The 20,641-nt window shown below is 36.4% G+C and overlaps 1 protein-coding gene across 1 annotated transcript; it reads left to right on the forward strand.

The window, feature by feature from the left end:
* The first annotated feature begins 5,816 nt into the window (after positions 1-5,816).
* LOC110697790 (histidine-containing phosphotransfer protein 1-like) lies at positions 5,817-11,532 on the forward strand. The gene is made up of 7 exons (XM_021875170.1): positions 5,817-5,975; positions 7,066-7,151; positions 7,267-7,397; positions 7,504-7,572; positions 8,912-8,983; positions 10,827-10,899; positions 11,141-11,532. Exons 2-7 carry the CDS (start codon positions 7,089-7,091, stop codon positions 11,189-11,191), a joined length of 459 nt encoding a protein of 152 aa, XP_021730862.1. The 5' UTR covers positions 5,817-5,975; positions 7,066-7,088; the 3' UTR covers positions 11,192-11,532.
* The last annotated feature ends 9,109 nt before the right edge of the window (positions 11,533-20,641 follow it).

Here is a 20,641-nt window from a genome sequence, read left to right on the forward strand (position 1 = left end):
CAAAACGGAATGCAGTCCGTATTTAATATCCTAGTCGGGCCCCACTAGTTGCCATTTTGTAAACCTGCATTATAATATTTATTACATTCATCCATTCACTTCTAAAGTGAATGGTCCATGCATTTTACAAAATTAAATCAAGCAACAATACAAAACATTGTATCAAAACGAGCGCATACTAGTAACTAACTTAGGTGGTTAATCCGATTAACGCGCCTAATTAAAACAAGTCAAAGTGATTATCCGATTATGTGAATTAACGCAATAATAAAAGCACAATCAAGGCTAATTTAAGCTCAAAACGATTAGTGAAGCTCTCACTAAATTCCACATCCAAATTAATTAAAATTAATCCAATTAAAATTAATTAAGTCGATTAAACAAAATTTTGTCAAAATAATTTTGCAAGTACATGGAAAAACCGAGGCCTAGCCTCGTTTTAACAAAAACGCAAAACCAAAACGAGGAAAAATAATGGCTAAAATAAAACGGGACCTTTAGCATCAAGCTAAGGCCACGTACTGGACTAGCCTAGCAGCCCCAGCCACTCGTATGCATGCAAGTGTTGGGCGCTGCCTAGCAGCCCCGGCCTTGCGTGCCGAGCTGCTGCTGGGCGCTGCTTAGCAGCCAGCACGCTCGTGGCACGCGCGCATGCTGATGCTGCCGTGCCATGAAGCTAGCCTCCCTCGCTCACCCTCGCACCAAGCCGCCACACCATACGCACACATGGCGCGCGCACTTGGCTCAGCAGCAACATGTGGGCTGCGTAAGCAGCCCTGCTAGCCGAGCTTGGTGCTCAAAGCCTTGTGCTTCGATTCCGCCTTGTGTGCTTCGGAATTTTAATTTCGATTATTGTGTGACTTTAAAATTAATTCTAAATTGATTTTAGAACTAATATTAAACAATATTGAAATTAAAACAAGTCCAACTTAAATAAATTCAATTTTAATGCAAATTAATTCAAGAACCATTCTTTAAATTATTTTTGGCTCAACTTGATGCAACAAAAATTGAGGGCTATTCTCACAATTAATTTAAGCAACATAAATTTATAATAAGATTTGACAAAATAGTTGAATAAATAATCAATTAAACAATGAAATAATTTATCCAACACTTACTTATGCACATTTGAATAATACAGCCTTCCAATATGAAGAGCAATAATATTTCAAGCACAAGTATGAACGTTTAAGATTTTAATCAACTTCCAAAATGATTAAAACCAAAAATTTGTTCATTGTGGATTTTAGCAAGTTAAGATTCAACCATTTAAACCATTAAATATTGAATCATTAACATTTTAAGGGCTTCAAAAATCATATTCACCATAAACTTTCACTCTACAAGCAATTTATTTGCAAGAATGAGAAATTGCAAGTTTATGTGAAATTAAGAGCTAACCAAATTAAGCAACCAATATGACTTCATAAACATGCTTGATAAGGAGTAAAATTGCAGAAGATTAATGGTATAATCAAACACATAATCCAACAATTTCAAGACATAATTAATCAAGGTTTAAAGATTTAAAATTTTTCGTTCCAAACGAAAAACCCCTCGAAAAACCACATTCTAGGTGGATTTTGGCTTCTGGAAGGTCATTTTTAATCACTTTGTGACTTTGTGAGTAAAGAATGATTTAGAACAACGATTCCACCCAAAACAACTCTATTTTTGGGTTGAATTTGGGTTCGTAGGCCAAAATTAGCAAAAATACGATTTAAATCCAAATAAAAACGAGGTCCTAATCTAATTAGGTTGTTAATCCAGAAATTTAAATCCATTTAAATCACCTTAATTAATTTTTATTAGTTGTAAAAATTAAATGCGAGAGGCTCTTATACTGTTGTTGGGTTTTGCGGTGTCTGACACTGCGCGGAAACAAAACCCGAAAACCGGATCGCATGCATAATAATTACAAGGTAACAAAATAGCATGCAACTAAAGAAAACACACACATAAAGAGAAGAGAGAGAAAGAAGCTCACCCTTGATGCGTGCTTCGCTCACAAATCGAGCTCGGACTTGGAAAGTTCAAGCCTCGCAAATGCAAGACCTCCAACGTCTCACTCCCTCGATTACCAAACAGGCCCCTACGAACTAGAGGTTTACGAATTTAAGGCTTTCTCACTTAATAGGAGATTCCTTTTAAATTCTACTCAAGTGAGTATTCCCAATACCCAAGATAGGTATTTATTGGGAAATTCTCCCAAGAGTTTCCGTCAACTTTCCATATGGGAGAGTTAGTGAAATGAGAAAATCCATGAACTAATTTAATTCTAAATTAAATTAAAAGGCATGTTCAATAATCAAATGACAAGTGTCAACACACAAGAGAGAGTAGGTGGGAGGACCACCTTTACCTTGGAAACAAGGCAAGGGGCTGCCCCAAACCTACTCGGTCAGCAAGGCTTAGCCTTGCCGACCCCTTGCCGCAAGCCCACGCGCATACCGCAAGCCCAACAGCAGCAGCGTGACCCTAGTAACAGCACCACATACGCCAGCCTTGCTAGGCAGGCCCAACTAGGGTTGCCTTGGTGCGCAGGCCACTAGGCTACCCCAGCCAGCCCACACGCAAGGTCAGCCTAGTTAGGCCTTGCGATGGCTATTGTGGCTCGATGGTCTAGTGCTTGCGACCCCTAGTCATTTTCCTTGAATATGAGGCATGACTAGGCCTCGTGCTATGCTTGTAATTTTTAGCACGATATGTCATTTGATTATTTTCTCGTCTCGTCGACTCCTAGAGTCGTCTCGACTTTCGACGCTCTAAGCTCGGTATCCGACGTCATAGTTTGTAAAATCTCTATCGACTTATTTAATCCTTCCGATTAATTCTTCGCCTTGGTTCGGTTACACGATCGGGTGTGACCCGAAGGGTTCAGTCAAGAGCAAGCTGTAATATTAATTATTCATTAATATTACTGATCGGAAGTGGCCTCCAGCTAGGAATTCCAATCACGACCTCATTGAATAATTAACTTTCCTAGTTAATTCCGAACCCTCTATCGGAATAATACACTTGTTCGAAGGACACCATTCCTTTCATAATTTTAGTCCCATCTCTATACTTTCTTCCAATGCATAAGGAATTTCCCTCGTGAAGAGAGTTTTCTAATATTTTTATTTTTCTTACCTTAAAATAAAAAAATATCTAACAACGAGCACCCTATGATCTGACTCGGAAAATTTGGTTACCTAGTTTTACCGAATCATCATGTAATAAGCCAATTTTTCAACGATGCGTACTGATACCCGTATTACATATTTACATACCCATTTTGTGTTCGTATAAATCGTACTCGTCCTTGTGCACATGTCTCGAATCTGTAGTCCCCAATAAAATGATTGAAAACTAGTACAATACATTAAGGTTAAACAAAAAAGATAAAAAGGGGTTTTGACCCTCATCCTCCCAATCAAGAGTATCAACACTCGGGCGCACCCGGTTTCTCTTTTTGAGAAACGATTTTGGTTTCTCTAGTGGAAAATTCGCAATTTTGGTGGCGAATGGTTTGATGACTGTTCTAGTGACTGGACATGTGTGAGGACTCTTGAGTACTTGAGTAGTTGTACTGTTAGGTAAATGTAATTGACGGCGTTAAATGTAAAATCTAACAAAATTCACGATTTTTTCTTTCCTTTACCTGGGAAATATGTCTTGTTCCTATGTTGCACCAATACGGGTACGGGGCATATATGGGTACGGGGATGGGGATGGGAAACGGAAAATCTAAAATTCGAGGGTATGGGGACGACTTTGAGTACGGTGATTTTTTAAAATGTAAATTTAAATATAATAAAAATGGAGCATTGTAAAAATTTTAATGCAACAAATTAAAATGATAATACAAACAATTTAGGCCATGTTCAGTTTACCTTAAAAAAATAATAAACAGTAGAACTAATTTCAATTCAGTAAAAATAATTTCACTTCAGAAAAATTAATTTTTGTTCAGTAAAACTAATTTCATTGCAGCAAAAATAAGGTGAAGTGAACGAGGCCTTAGTCTAATATTTTCTCTTTAATACAACATTTAAAATTTAGGACAATTTCCCTTTTGCTACCACCAAAAGGCATGCACCTCAGTTTTGCTATCCCTCCATTTTTTTTATTTTTTTTATTTTATTTTACTACCATCTAAATCACAGTTGTTAAAAATTGCTACCACTAATGGATTCCGTTAAGTTTATTCAAAAAAAAAAAAAAAAAAAAACAGCCACCCTCAATTGCCCCCCTACCGTCAGCCACCCTCCCCCCTCCCCCCTGCCGGCGACCGGCGCCCAATGCTTTGGCCGGCGCCGGCGACCCCACCCCAATCCCTTTCCCCACCAACGCAACCCACCCCCCCTTCCTTATCCCTTTCTCGCTGCCCCAACCCCCACCCCGAAACCGGAAAACACCTCCCTCCCCATCCCCCCCCACCGGAATCGACCCCCCTCCCCTTCCCCCACCCTGAATCGACCCCATGTCCCCTTCCCCCACCCAAAAATCGGCACCCCTAACCCATAAACACCACCCCTAAACCACCATAACCGAAACCCTAAAACCCGTTTAGGGTGGTTTCGGGCTGGAGTTTATGGGTTAGAGGTGCCGGTTTTTGGGTGAGGTTTCGGGCTGGAGAAGGGGAGGTGGTGGGATTTTGGGACTGAGGAAGGGGAGTAGGTGGGCTTTTGGCGATGGCTAGGTAGGGAGGTGGTTTCGGTGGGCTAGGGGAGGGAGGGTGGACGAAATTGGGGAGGAAAAGGGATGGGGTGGCCGGAAACGGGGTGGGGAAGGGAGGAGATGGCCGGAATCGGGAAGGGAAGGGAGTTGGTGGCCGGAATCGGGGAGGTAGATCGTGGTTGGAATGGGGTAGGGGGCCGGTGGTAGGGGCTGCCGGAATCTGGGTTAGAGTTTTTTTTTTTTTTTTAATTATTTTTTTTATAATAAACTTAACAGAATCCTAACCTATTCCGTTAAGTGGTAGCAAATTTTAACAATATGTTTTTGTGTGGTGGTAAAATAAAATAAAAAATTTAAGGAGTAGTAAAACTAACATGCCTGCCTTTTAGTGGTAGCAAAATTGAAATTTTCCTAAAATTTATAAAAAAAATATATGAAATCATACAAAAAGGGGCTGCCCAGGAGAGTAGCCTGGCCGTTTATTTCAGTGGCGTATCTGTAAATAATTGAACAATGAGCATTGCCACGTCATATTTTATGTTTTGATTCTAGTTTTTATAAAAAGCTATCGTGAAGTAACGACGTTAGAGTTTGACGACAAGTATCGTAAATTTCTGGGAATGGTTGCCAGCTACCACTCCATCACTTCTGGAGTCCAGTCGTCAGCAATCTGAGTGTTCTCCAAGACTCCAACCATGGAAGGCTTTAGCTTGTAGATCTGAGCTGGTGGTAATTGGTAAATCTAATTAATAAATTGGAACAATAACAAAACAAAATCAAACCAAAAATCACCAATTTCAATTTCATATGGAAATTGAAGAAATTTCAATCCCGACCTTCCGCAATTAGGATCAAGCAACAACAACCAAAAATAGCCATTGTTACCGTCACAAGCCTGCGAGACAACAACCTTAAACCACCATTACCTTCAGAAGCTTGCGAGCCTGCTACCTTCAACCATTAATGTTTCACAAACGGAGTGAATTTTCAAACAAACTCCCGTTACCAACGCCAGTTAAATCATTAATTTCAAAATTCCCAAAAACCCCTTACTATTGTATGGGAAAGTTCGATAATACCCCGTGATAAACAATGCTAAGTTTCTCTCCGAGAATAACTTGGAATTCCCCCATAAAAAAATTAATAAATAACAAACCATGAAATCAGAAACATAAAAACAAAATAAGTGTGTAAACAACACTACAAAGGTTCGAAGAGAAGAGAAGAAGAAACTCAGAAAGTGAGAAAGAGAAGTGCCGCTGCCATCGCCGCAGCCTTCATTATCGGCGGTGTTCTCTTCGTCGGGCGAGGTTAGCGAATCTAATTGATTTATAATTTTCAGTAAAGTTGATGGATTTATTGTATGGATAATCTCTCTGCTAGGCAAATTCATATCATCAATTAAACACCCAATTCGTTGAAAATCAAATTCATATAATTAAACACCCAATTCGATGAAACTCTAGAATCAAATTAAGTAAATACCCAATTCCATGAAACCCAAATCCCCAAATAATTATACCTGTGAAAAAATTATACCTTAGCTCGCACATATTTGGGGTTCCAACTGTTTTAGGGGGGCAATTAACTGTTGAGTTCAATTTGGATGAGTGGGAGAATTGCCCAGAAATTAGATTTTGCTCGTCACTAAACAGTAAAATGTAACAGTACCCCAGGTGAAACAGTTAAAAAATTTTATCCTCTACCAAGCCCCAGAACACGTGTCATACTCCTTTACGCGTGATAGTAACCCAACACAGCTGCCCATGCGTTAAGCACAAAAATACCCTCGGTAGTAGAGGTGTCAATTCAAATGTTTGGATCGGGTCTGATGTGATCGGGTCGGGTTGGATAAATTTTTTAATTTGAGTCATACCGAGTTATTGTGTCCACATGAGTTTAATATTTTTCGGGTCAAATTCTGTTCGGGTCGGGTGTGCTTTTGCCATCTCTACTCAAGAGAAACGAGTTTTGTTAATCATTATCAGAAACTTGGAATTGACCTCAACCCTCAATCAATTAGAGTCTATGACCTGAACCGGAAAAATTGGTTGCCTGGTTTTACCCAATCATATTATAAGCCATACCCGTATTGCATATCCATTTTGTGTTCATATAAATCGTATTCGTCCTCGTGCACATGTCTCCAATCCGTAGTCCCCAATAAAATGATTAAAAACTAGCACAATACATTGAGCTTAAACGAAAAAGATAAAAAGGGGTTTTGACCCTCATCCTCACAATCTAGAGTATCAACACTCAATCAATTAGTGTATCAATTTTATTCTTTTAAAACTAAACTTTGTCTGAAAAAACTGGGATATATTCCTTTCTGCGTAAACTTCATTTATTTCAGTCTCAATCTCAATAAATCAAACATTTTCTTGCTTTGTGTGTTAGAGTTCAACAAGAGAGAGAAAATCATGGATGTTGTCCAGCTCTTACAGAGGCAATTCATCGACTATATGAAGTCTTTGTACAGGGAGGTAAATCACCCTTAAAGATATCTGGGTTTTGATCCATTTTTTCAAACTTTAATTGGGTTTTTGTGTTTTCAATTTTTTCTGATCATGGATCTAATATTTTTGACCATTTTTGCAGCATTATTTGGATGATCAGTTCAACCAATTGCAGAAATTGGCTGATGAGAGTAGCCCAGATTTTGTTATTGAAGTTGTTACTCTTTTCTTCCAAGATTCTGAGAAGCTCCTTGAGAATTTGAGCAAAGCTCTGTGAGTTTTATTTTCTGGGTATTTTTCATTTTAGTTTGTTGTGATTTCAATTTAATTGTACTTTATTTCTTTGATTTGTAATTGATTTTTTTTTTTTCTCATACAGTGAGCAGCCTGCTGTAGATTTCAACCAAGTGGCAAATCATGCTCATCAGTTTAAGGGGAGTAGTTCTAGGTATTTTCCTGTCTCTCAATCTTGAATTTTGTACTTTTCTAGGGTTCTACATCTTTTTTGGGCTTTGAAATTGTATCTTGAATTAAAATTGATGTAATTTGAAATTTTGTTGAATTAAAAAGTTGACATAACTTGAAATTTTGTAAATTAAAATGGCATAACTTGAAATTTTGTTGACTTAAAATTGATATAACTTGAAATTTTGTTGAATTAATATTGATATATCTTGATTAAATGCTTGGTCTTGTGTTGATCAGAATATTTGGTGTAACTTTGTAATTTGCTGGGATAACTTATACTTTAAGGATTAAGACAGCATTTTTTGGTGCCGGGGTTGGGGTGGAGGGGGTGGTTTTCCATATAGTCCATTTGATAGAGCCGGTCATCAGACAAGATCAAAACATCCTCAATATTCTTATCCTCGTGTCCTGCATATATTAGAGACATTCAGCACATACCCTTTTTCCACAGTCCAATATATACCAATCTATAGGTTTCCAAATACCACTTAATGAACTAGGAAACCAATCGTCGTATCCTCCATATAAACTGTCTGATTGCATCAGCTGTTCCTTGGAACCAGTTCTTGTAGCTGCCAATACCTGTTACATAATTTGCGGTCAATTTTGCTACTCGCATATGATTAGGAAATTCAATTTTACATCTTAAATTGGGCTGTGGTATATTACATCAGAAGTTTACCTCCACAAAGCCGTCACCAACGTTGATACCATTCCCTTGATAAGTTCGATATATGTGGCGATTAAGGGAAGCTCCATTGAACTGAGTTAAGATGAATACTTTGTTTATACCAATGTAGTTACTCATTGGAATATCTATAAACTTGTAGTATCCTCCATCAGGAACCTGTATCATACTTGATTTAATATACATGGTCCATACCCAAGAAAATTGATACAATACTTAATTTGTTGCACAACATTTATGTGCATAAAAGTTTCATAAATTCCTGATAAGTTGATTTTGATGCAAGTACACCATCGTACTCTTCCTAGTTCTATACATAATTCAAAAGATCTGCTGGTAAGAAGAGCTGAGCTCCTCCCAGTATAATTGATGCCATATTTTTAGGATCAGCACTTTGCCTTTCGACGATTGGTGTCTCCCTAATCTACAATAAATTCAAATATTTCGAAAAATAAAAATAAATGATCTACTAATCTGTCTTCAAAACTGCTATTTAAATCATGTTTTTTGCTTGGCTTGTTGGTAGTTGACAAGTATGTAATTTTGGTTATTGAATGTTCACTAGATAATTTGTTGCTGAAGTGTTTAAATTTGCACATCTTAAGGGTGATTTGTTTGTTGTATTTGACAGCATTGGTGCACATAGGGTCAAAAACCAATGTGTTAAATTTCGAGCTTTTTGCGAGGAGAAAAATCGTGATGGGTAAGTTGTCTACTGATACTGAATGCTTGATACTCAAATTCCCTCCCTTTTTCTGAGGTTTAAATTGTTTGAACTTTAAACTGCCATTTCCTTCATTTTGTAGGTGTAGCGATTATATATATATTCATGTTATTGAATGATTGGAAATTAATGTATCACTCTTGGCAGATAAAGAGTACAAGGACTATGTTGTAACTTTACATCCTACCTTACCTTTTCTTCTTCATTCTCAATCAAATAGGTGTGATGCCTCCAAAGATTTTGATAGGATTAATTGCTAGATTAATTTTGGTATTGACATTTATCTCATCTGATCTCTGATGCTATCACCCCATATCCTAAAATCTGTGTTGTTTCACGAGCTTTGCCGTTGTAGACATGATCCAAAGTTGACTAAGATCAAAATAACATCTCGTTTGGCAGATTATACATGCTTTTGTATTCAGAGATTGAGAAATTTGAGATGCTCAAATGGAGTATTGATAGTGTTATGCTGATAACATAACTCTTAGAAATATTTAGGGTCCTAGCCTCCTAGGTCTTGTTTTCAAAGAGAACTTATAAATATTGATAAATTACATGTTCATATTACAAAGTTATAGTATTGCTGTTCATGGCTAAGGAATTGGTGAAGGGTTTTGGCCTTCTCGATGTTACAAGCTGTTCAACTTAGTCATTTCAAACTTTTCTAAGCATTATATTCACTGTGCTTAGAACCTATTGATTATGTATATGCTCTATACTTGTTAATATGTTTACCTAATATGGGTGAGGTCTAAGGTGATTATCTAGAAGCTCTAAATCTTTCTGATCCTTCCAATACAAGTTCCTCATCGTGACAAATATCATGTTTATTGCCTATTTTTAAATTTTTATACCTTCACTCAGATATAATTATCATGTTAATAGGATGACAGTCATAGCAATAATTCTTCTGGACAGGATTAATATGTGAGCAACTATTCTGTCCTTTTTAGGCAATGTTATAGTTGATATGTATTGTCGTGGCTATAGCAAATTGCATTTGAACTGTTTGTTGAGACTATAATGTAAAATGTTATAAGATTGTTGGCTTTTCTGGAAAGATATCATAAGGTTATGTATTTATCTTCTAGTCAATCTTGCATCCACACCATAGAGTACATCTTTTGCTGAAATGGCATTGTAAAATTCCATCTCCTGTTTTACTGGCTAGCTATATATGAACAGTTGACTAGGATCACCATTATGTACCTATTAATGTGCTGCATGTGAAAAGGAAGATGTCTTTGTTTGACGCAAACTCCAGAATACGACTGGTGCATTCTACATATTGTTTGAAAAGGCAACCTTTTGTGTAAAGGTCATCATATAGGTAGTCCAGTAAATTCACCCTTATCGCACACTTGTCTTACCTTAGGGCTACTGCTAGTTTGATGATGGGGCTTCTGCACCCCCCCCCCCCCCCCCACCCCCCTCTCTCCCCTTTTTCTGTTGACTGTTTGAAACTTTCCAAGAGTCAATTTCTTCCCCTGATGATCTAATTACCCTTTGGTTTACTTAAATTATCTCTCTTTTGAATGAGTATGATCATTATTTCTTATCATGGTCAATAAAGGATTTTAGTATTCCCTCTTACTTGATGGTTATTCTTGCACAATTAGCACAAGTTATTCATTATTTATACAGGGCTTAGTCAATCAGGCTTTGAAGGATTGAAGGGTATAAATCATATAATATTAACTTTGTATTATGATTCTGATATAACATCTCATGCTTTTAATCCATCAAACTATTGCTACAATTACATCATATTTATGCTGATTTAATTTGATAACTCTGATCTTTTGTCCATTTGGTGCAGATGTCTTGCGTGTCTGCAAGAGTTGCAGCAGGAGTATGTTGTTCTGAAAAAGAAATTCGAAATACTTTTCCAGGTACTAACTGGTAGCGCTGGAGGCAGTTCTCTTCTATTATAATTTCTTGTGTATTATTGTGCCTAATGTCAATTGTTCTCCCCTTTGTCCCTTTTGGCAGAGAAGTACTGAGGAAATTTCTTTTACTACTTTCCGTATAATTTATATTACCATATTACCCAGCATCATTTTTCTTCTGCCTTAATCATTTTCTTTTAAGAATCCTGATAACACCTCATTTATCTGTGATTGTTCATTGTAGCTGGAGCAAGAGATTGTGAAAAATGGTGGGACAGTTCCTACCATGGATTAAGTCTTTGAAACTCAAGGCAAAACGAAAAAAAAGAGACTGGGTAGATTGCGCTTGATGATTCAGACCCTTTTACAGGTCTCCGTAACCTTCTCTTGAGAACCACTGTGAATAACCATTTCTAAATCTAATACTTTAGATACCATTTTCATGTGAGATATATTTCTGCCTTTATTTGTTACCATGTAGGTGACAAAATGTTACATGATGTTCTTGATGTTTTTTAAGTTGTGTTTAGTATTGAAGCTTCTTTGTGGTTGACTTGTATTCCATTTGTATCTTACTATATTGAATTGCTTCAGGTATTGGCTGGTTGGATGGGTAATGGGTTTTAAAATTTGTCAGAATATTTACAGGAGTGTGAGTTGTATACTTTCTTCCCTTTTGACAGTTGAGGCTCTTTAACTAGATTTAATTGGATACAATCAAGTAATCAACCAGTTCATGGCTTTTGGGACATAGTTGGGTAAATTTGGGAAATTTAATTGGGACTGATATTAAATATTTGTTATCAATGCTTGTCTGCATCACTAACCTATACACTAAAAAAAAAATAAATAAATAAATAAATAAAATAAAATTATCCGAAACAAAATTAAGGTTTATTTCATTCGTGTAGCCAACTGAGTTTGAGGGGTTGAGAATTAGGCTCCTAGGCCGATGGCGGGTTGGAGATTGAAGCACATATAGGCGAATTGTCTGAGTTGACTAAACTTGTCCACTGATGCAGTGCTATAATTTTCAATTCATCTTCCTAGGCATGGTTTAGGCCTATGTGTTTAGGAAGTACTAAAGGTTTTTTGTTGCTCTTTTTGTCTTGTGCATTGGGCCAATATGTGCTTCTCAAGGAAAATATGGTCTAAGCATGATCCTTGACTTGATGCACACTAATACACTATAGTAAGTTGTGCTAGTGCCATCTTTATCAATTCAATAAAATGTTGTGGCTAAGTCTGTGTGCAATGTGACTTATTCATCTACATTCATCACCAATGCGATGACAAGCTTCATCTAAGCATGAGTATTGAGAAATAGAGATGGCTACGAAATATTTGTGCACGAGATCTAATTATAAAACCAAGCTATACTTTTGATAGCATACTTGGGTGAATGACCTTTGCCATTGCGGTAGATGGAACTCCTCTATCTTCAAATAAAAGAAGCCCTATTTGGTTTTAAAAAAAAAAAAAAAAAAAAACATTTCCCCTGAAAGATGTTTCATTTCTCCATTATTTATTTGCTGTAATTAATTAAATTATTATTTTTTATTTAGAAAAATAATATACATAGTTTTTAGCACGATACAAAAAGAGCTAAAAGTGAGAAATATAAATGATAAATGAAATATTGCGTATAAATTGTATACATTGAATTACATGTGATTTTATATGCATTGTTATCTTAACACCAAATTAAGAAAATTTTAGTTGTTGATTGAGCATATAAATTGATTTTGGAATTTAACCATTAGTTTAAATGTTTGGTTGGGATGGTCCTCTAACATAGTATCTAGAGCATATACTCCTCACTTTCAAGTTTCAACTGAAATATTTCATACAGGGTATCAGGGGTAGCCTTAATAGTTACATATATTACAATTCTTTTTAATTCACTTTTAACCAACCAAATTAAATTCTTTGATATTTACCTTCTTTAAAAACATGTACAAAAAGCAATGAGACTTGTATTGGAGAACATATGAAGTATCTAATTTCATCCAATATTTCCCAACAAACTCAATCTAATAGTAACAACTTATTCAATTTCTTATGTGGCAATATTCCAGTATTCCTTGCTTTATGTCATCAATTCACGTATTGAAAATCATAAAATGGTTTGTATAAGATATTTGACCACACTAAAAAGTAAAAACTTATCAATTAATACATTACATAAAATAAATGTTTTGATAAAGAAAAACAAATACTTTTTTTTTCCTTAAAGATTAGTCATTATTTCATGTAATAACTAATTGTTTATTCATGTAGTCTAGGACATTATCCAGGCTCAAATGCTAGGTTTTTTTTTTTTTCCTTTTTTTTTTTTTTTTGGTTTAGGCTCAAATGCTAGTTTATTAACCCAAATATCTTGCAGTGTATATGACCTAAGATTTCACCCCACGACCCATCCATAGGATTGGGTCCAAACTCCAAATAACCCATGATCTAGATAGTTAGTGATTCATGGGAACTTTTGTTTTTTTAAATGATTAATGGGGACATTGACCTTTTGGTAAAATAAAATAAAATAAAATAAGTAGAAATTTACCATGTCAATAAAAAACGTGTGTAAAATGGTTATTTGGTCGGCAAAGTTTAATTACATTAGTCAACATTAATTCAATTAAATGGGTAGAAATTTTGATGCTAACACGCTATCAGACTGTAATTCTTAAATGAATTTCGCACAGAAGAAAATGTGAACGGCCTCTAATAAGTTTGTAATTGTTGAGGGATTATTGCACCTGCATTGGTCAAGCCTTAATTAGTTTGTAAGGACATTACTGTCATTGAGTAATTACAGTAACTTAACGGTGTAAGAAAGTACTTGTTGACTAAGTAGCTTCACATAGGTTTTTTTTAACCTTTTATTTATTCATTTATTAATTTATTTTATTTTGAGGTATTGAAAAAGTGTAGTCATGCAATATTTTACGATTGCAATTGTTTTATTTTAGAGCCAAGGTTATTGTCTTGTTTAATTAGCCATTTTTATTATAGACTCGAGAGTCGATTTGACCTGGGAAATGAAATCTGAAATAAACCTGATCTAAACTCAATTTGACTTGAAAAGTTCAAACCAACCAAAAATGAACCAACTTGAACATAATTTAATTCGACTGGAAATCAACCCAAAGTGAAGCTAATCGGACCAAAATTAAAATCAACTTGAATTGAAATGAGCCAAATACTGTTTAAAAAAAAAAAAAAAGAAAGAAAGAAAGAAATGAGCTAAATACAGTAATTGAGCTCATTAGTTATCACGAAGTATACTAAGCTAGAACTTCATTTTACTTATTTATATTGATTTAGTATAAACTAATGACTCATAAGTGCGTAAAAATAGTAAATAATTAATGTTTATCAAAGTACTTATTGGCACACATTGCCTTGAGAGTTTCGCCTTGGTAAGTTTGTTGTACTGATAGTATGTTGATGTATTAAATTATGTAGCTTCGTATTTCAACATAATGTATAATTTCATGATAAGTTTTAGTGAAAAACACATTTGCACATTAACATAGTGACTCAATAAAGAAAATAAAAAAATGTAAATTTTGACTTCACCTAAAATTGACTTGATTCGATCCCATGAGTATGACAGATCAAAATTGTCCCCACATATACTAGATTCGAACAACTAATTTATTAGGTCTAGTTTAGAAAACTATTTCAAAAATTAGATACAAATGAAAAATGAGACAACCTTATTAAAACGAGAAAAGTTTATGGTTACTGAAAATGCGTACGGAATGCTCAAAATTTATGATTGAGAAAATACATTTGACCTTTACTAAACAAATTTGGTCAAAGTGTTCGGTTGAAGACTATTTCAGAACTTCTTTGTTTTCATTTGTACCTGGAACATTTTTCTTTGCAACAGTTTTAGGAATAAATAAACTCTATACCTATATTTTAGATTTTTTTTTTTAATAAAAATCATTTACAAAAAGATTTAAATATAACAAATACTCCCTCTGTATTTAATTATTTGCTCCACTTTCTTTTTACAGTCGTATTTAAATAATTGTTTTATTTCCTTTTTTGAAATTTTTTAACAAATGTTTTACTATTTTACTTCCCACTAGTAATCTCATCATATTATATCTTAATACGAGTATTTTTCATATTCTCTCTCCTCTCCACTCATACGCGATTTTGCTTTCTCATATTTTTTTATACTTCATCCAACCTCACTTCAATCATAAAAAAATATTTTTTACTATTCCTCCTAGAGGTGGGCACCGTGCCGTGTCGGGCCACCGCGGGCCGTGCCGTGCCGTGTCGGGCCACCATTTGGCACACTCAAGCCCACGGCACGGCACGGCCCACGTGCCTAGCGTGCCCGTGCCGTGCCGTGCCATGCCGGGCAGCGTGCCGTCCCGATTATTTTTTTTATTTATTTTTTATTTTTTATTTTTTTAAATTTTGAACAACTTTTAAAATAAGTATATTTAAATAATTTTATGAATTTATGTTTATGTTTTTGTATTATTATATTATTATTGTTCTTTTTATTATTATAGTTCTTTTAATCTTTATTATTTATGTTATTTTTATTATTAATTTATTATAATTAATTTTATTTTTTTTGTTATTATACATATTTATTATTATTTAGCAAAAAGCAACAATACATATAATTAAAAAATTTACAAGTGCGATAACACAAAAATTGATGAATAACTTATTTAATTTTATTATACGCAGGTATGGGTGTAAATCGATAATACAATAATTTATAATGATAAAAATCGTACAATAATTATGAATAACTTAACTTTATAGCTTATTTTATTATACGGGGTTCAATAATACAAAAAATAGCTATAATTAATAGTATGTAATAATCTAATTAATCTTCTTGTTCTTCTTCGTCTTTGTCTTCGTCTTCTTCTTCTTCTTGTCCAAGTTCATCAGCCAATTGAATTGATTGAGAATTAGTAGAAACCGACGTTCCTTCATCGTCATCGTTTTCTGCATAAGTATGATCTTGGCAGCGAGTTTCGGCATCCAACCAATCCTTGAAACAAACACACATTTCAAGTGTTTTGGGTTTTAGTCTTGTTCTTCTATCGTCTAAAACCCTCCCTGATGCACTAAAAGCTCGTTCGGAGGCAACAGAGGAGATTTGGATAGCATAAATATCTCGTGTCATTGCCGCCAAAATTGAATGCTTCGAGCTTTGTGATCTCCACCATTCAAGGATGTCGAGGCCGTACTTCTCTTCATCATCCATGCCTTTCATAAAGTCGTAACTTAAGTACATTTTGCAGCTCCGAAACATCACTTTGTGTTCTCTTAGATGATGATTCACTACCTGAAAACTTAGACATCATGTTAGCAGCTTGTGCAAATAAACCTTTAGCCCTTTTACTTACATTTTTGGATGATTGAGAAGGAGCAAATCGAGTCACGGATCCATATTTACATTCATAAACTCTATATAAGGAAAAAAAAATTGATTGGTCATATTAGTTTTATAAGATTCAACATCATCTTCAAAATTCATGCATTGAAAATAAATATCAATTAATAAAAATGTGTCATCATACTTTTGCCTTGGATCTAATATAGAAGCAAAAATATAAATCATAGGAAGAGCAGTGTAATATTTACGCCATTTTCCCTCCATAGATGAAAGATATCCATCATAATCGTGTTGTGATCAGTGTTCAGCGAAAAGTTGTGCAAGTAAACATGCATTGTTAAGAAAAGAATGAGCACAAGGATTATAAACAGAAGAAAAACAATGTGTCATATTATATAATAATTGTAAAAACTGCATATATTTTTCACAATTAGACCAATCATCATCTAGTAAAACAAATTGTGGAAATATTTGATTATAAAAAATTGTTAATGGATCCTTGTACTCGATTGCCCTACTCAACATTTCATAGGTGGAGTTCCACCTAGTTGCACAATCCGTTGATATTTTAATAGCCTTTATCCTTTGTTGCCTGCAAAAAGCTTTCCATTCCTGAAATCTCATGTTAGAGCTGTTAATAGACATAATATCATTTCTAATTTCGTGATAAAATGGACCAATTGCTTGTGTTCCATCCTTCATACACAAGTTAAGAACATGACAAATGCATCTAATATGAAGTGCATCTCCATCTAATATTACATCGATCAATTATGCTTTAACTAAATTTGCACAAAATGTCATAGAAGTTGCATTATCAAAAGTCATAGACATGATTTTGGATCTAAGATTATATGCATCAATAGCTTGCATTAAATGATGAGCAATATTAAGATCGGTGTGGGGGTATTCAAGCATTTTAAAATGGATAATGCGTTTTTGTAATAATCAATTAGTATCCAACCAATGACAAGTCACACACAAATAGTGATATCCATAACCACTATCCCATGCATCAGCAGGAAAAGAAACTCTACAAGTAAGATTACTTAATGCATCATATAACTTCAATTTGTACTCTAGAAAAGATTTCATGGCAGCCGAACGGACAATTTTTCTAGAGATTTTTTTGTGTTCGGTTGTAGTGCTCGGTTAATGTAATTGTTAAAGGGATCATTTTCGGCAAAAAGAAAAGGTTGTTCGGCATGTACTAACATTCTCCCAAGTTCATCTTTATCTCTCTCATTATTGTAAGTGAAGCCTTTTGGATGGAATTGACAAATTTTGGGTTGAGTTGGATCACTAGATTGACCACCACATTTTTTTACATGTCTACTAAGGTGTCCCGTCCCTCCCTTGGGATCGGCTGAGTAAATTTTGTTACATGTCTTACACTTAGCTTTGGTTCCATCTCTATTTAATTGAAAATATCCTTAAATACTACTCTTTCGATTGCTATTGACAGGTTCCTCTTCAATACACCATTCTAATGTGTTTGGCATTTGGGTGTTTGGAATTTGGGTGTTTGGAATTTCGGGGGATTGTTCACTCGACCCGGTGGAATTTGTGTGGCTACCTTGGGTAGTTTGATAAGAAAACTCATGTTGTGAGCCGTATAAATGAGGTGAAAATTGGTTTAGTTGAAATCCCGAACTAGACATATTCCAAAGAAACATATTGTTAAATTGTTCGAATCCTCCCATGGTTTGGGGATGGAAGAAGGGGGTGGAAGTGTTCGGATTGGGCATGTATTAGTGGAGGGCATTGAAGTGTTTGGATTTGGTGATTCTTTACAAATACTAGTACGTTTTGACTTGGTTTTCCTAGAGGAGGAAGAAGGGTTCGGGTTTGATGCTATGATTAATAATAATAACAATAATAATATCAACAATAATAATAATACAAATAATAATAACAATAATAAATAATAATAATAATAATAATAATAATACAAATAATAACAATAACAATAATAATAACAATAACAATAATAATAACAACAATTATAATAGCAATAACAATAATAATAGTGACAAGAACAATAATTATAACAATAATAATAATTTAATATTTAACAATAATAATAATGACTTGCCACCTTACCTTTTTCTTATGGAGGACTGGGTGTCTATTCAGCGGGTGATGTTCGACACTATGCTTTCCTTGCGTCGCGTTTGCAGTCTTCTGGTCTACAGGCTTCGCTTCTTCGCAATTATGGTATTGTTGGTCCAGGTCCGGCCTTCGACGACGCTCTTAGTCTTTTTAATAGGCCTGTGGAGACTGACCTTTTGCGTTACCCTGGTGAGATCGCTGCCCCCAAACTCATGAAGAAATTGGCAGATATATATTTCACGAAGGTCACTGCATCTGCAGAATCCACTTTCTCCTTGTCTCCGCGTCAGGTTGCCTTATGGAAGTCCCAGCAGGGGGATTACTCTTCTGCCTGGTTGCGAGCGGTCCCGATATTAGGTCTGGGTCAGACTATGAATGGTAAGACTTACCGTTGTGTTCTTTGCTACCGGTTGGGTGTTCCCTTGTTCTCCGTATCGGCACCTTGTTCTGCTTGCTCAAGAGTTTTTGATGGGGATATTTATGGGGATCATGCAGTGTCTTGTGATGGGATGGTGGGTATTAAACATCGGCATAATGTTGTTCGTGATACCCTTGTTGATATTTGTTTCCGCTCTGGGATTTCTGCAAGGAAGGAGGTCAACGTTGGGTTAACTGGAGGGAACGACGGGGCTCTTCGGCCAGAAGATGTGTTGCTTTACTCCTGGGATAGAGGCCTAGATGTATGTGTTGACTTGACGGGGTCTTCTCCATTGACTCAATCTGGGTTGTCTGACTTCGTTCCTGGTCGTGTTATGTCGGCTGCGGCTCAGCGGAAGCGAGACAAGTATGGGGCGCGTTGCAGGGCTATTGGCTATGGTTTTCTTCCTTTCTCCTTTTCTTCATTGGGGGAATTAGAGAAGGATGCCGTTGCGTTGCTGAAGCGAGTTCAGGCGTTCGCTAGGACTCAGGATATTGGAGCTCGTGTGGCTGCTCACATCTTTAACAGGATTGGATTCGCTATAGCTAGAGGGGTGGGGGCCCAGATTGTATCTCGGCTCCCCACTAATTTCTTGTAAATCTTTTGACTTTGTAGGTTTTTGTTATTTAATAATAATAATAATAATAATAATAATAATAATAATTGATTAGGGGTTTTTTATCCACCAATCAGCATCCGACACATGGGCCAGCCAGGTTTCGCCACGTGTCCTTCATGAAGGCCAATAGGAGCCTGCCACGTGTCATCAAGAGATTCGTCCTCCTTGGACCAATTGCAATGTGACACGTGTCCACCCATGCCAAATGGGAAAACCGGCCAACAAGGCCCAATCTTTGTGGGAGGCCCAGTCAGCCTTAGGTTTAACCTAAACCTAGTACTGGCGCGCATCCCAAGGCATATAAATATGCCCATTAATTCTCATTAAGAGGGATTACGCACATTTAATACTCTCACCTAGAGAGACCCAATTACTTTTCCGCATTAATTACTCCTTAATCAAGTACTAACTTGACCGTCGGAGGCGGATCTCCAATCGTCCGGAGCATCCGTTTGTTTTGCAGGTACAGGCGTCCGGTTCCAGTCTCATAATTGTAACTCTCCCGCAGGACATCAGAAAACCCCGAAACATTTTGGCGCCGTCTGTGGGGAGGGTACTTCTGAGATGGCATCCACGTCTGTACCGACTCCTGAAGAGGGGCGTCCCCTAGACGACCCTCAAGTTCAGTCGGACCATGATACTGAGGAAGAATTTGAAGTTGAAGCTCACACAGCTTCAGACGGGACCCTAAGGGCCCGACGCACACGTCATACCGAAAGGAGGGAACGGGAACATCTTCAAACTGGACTCAGTGATCCAGCCGGCGCACCGCCTGTTCAGCAGCAGCCGGCTGATGGGTCTGCTCCCATTACAAGAAACGAACTCATGACCTTCATGAGGGGCTTCAAGGGAGAGATTCAAGAGTTGCTCAACAAGAAGCCGCCTGCTCTGGCCAAGGAGCAGTCGGCTAAGAAACCTTCCTCTTCAGGGAGGAGGAAGCCTGTTCGAGGGCGAGAGGCGACCCCTCATCCTAACTCTAGGAAGTGGGAGCCGCCTGTCCTTGATTTCACAAAGTACCGCTTTCCTACTCCAGGAAAGAGGAAACCTGTTCGTCATATTCAGGCGGACGGGTCGAAGAAAACATACACAGATGTTCGGCTATTGCTAGAGCAGAAGAAGAATGACCGATTGTCAAAGTCGGCCTCTACTTCAGACTTCCAAGACAGTCTGCGCAATACCTCGATGAGGTATACTCAGTCGCATCATGAGAGTC

Source organism: Chenopodium quinoa, unplaced genomic scaffold (assembly GCF_001683475.1).
Source record: "Chenopodium quinoa cultivar QQ74 unplaced genomic scaffold, ASM168347v1, whole genome shotgun sequence".
Classification (NCBI taxonomy): domain Eukaryota; kingdom Viridiplantae; phylum Streptophyta; class Magnoliopsida; order Caryophyllales; family Amaranthaceae; genus Chenopodium; species Chenopodium quinoa.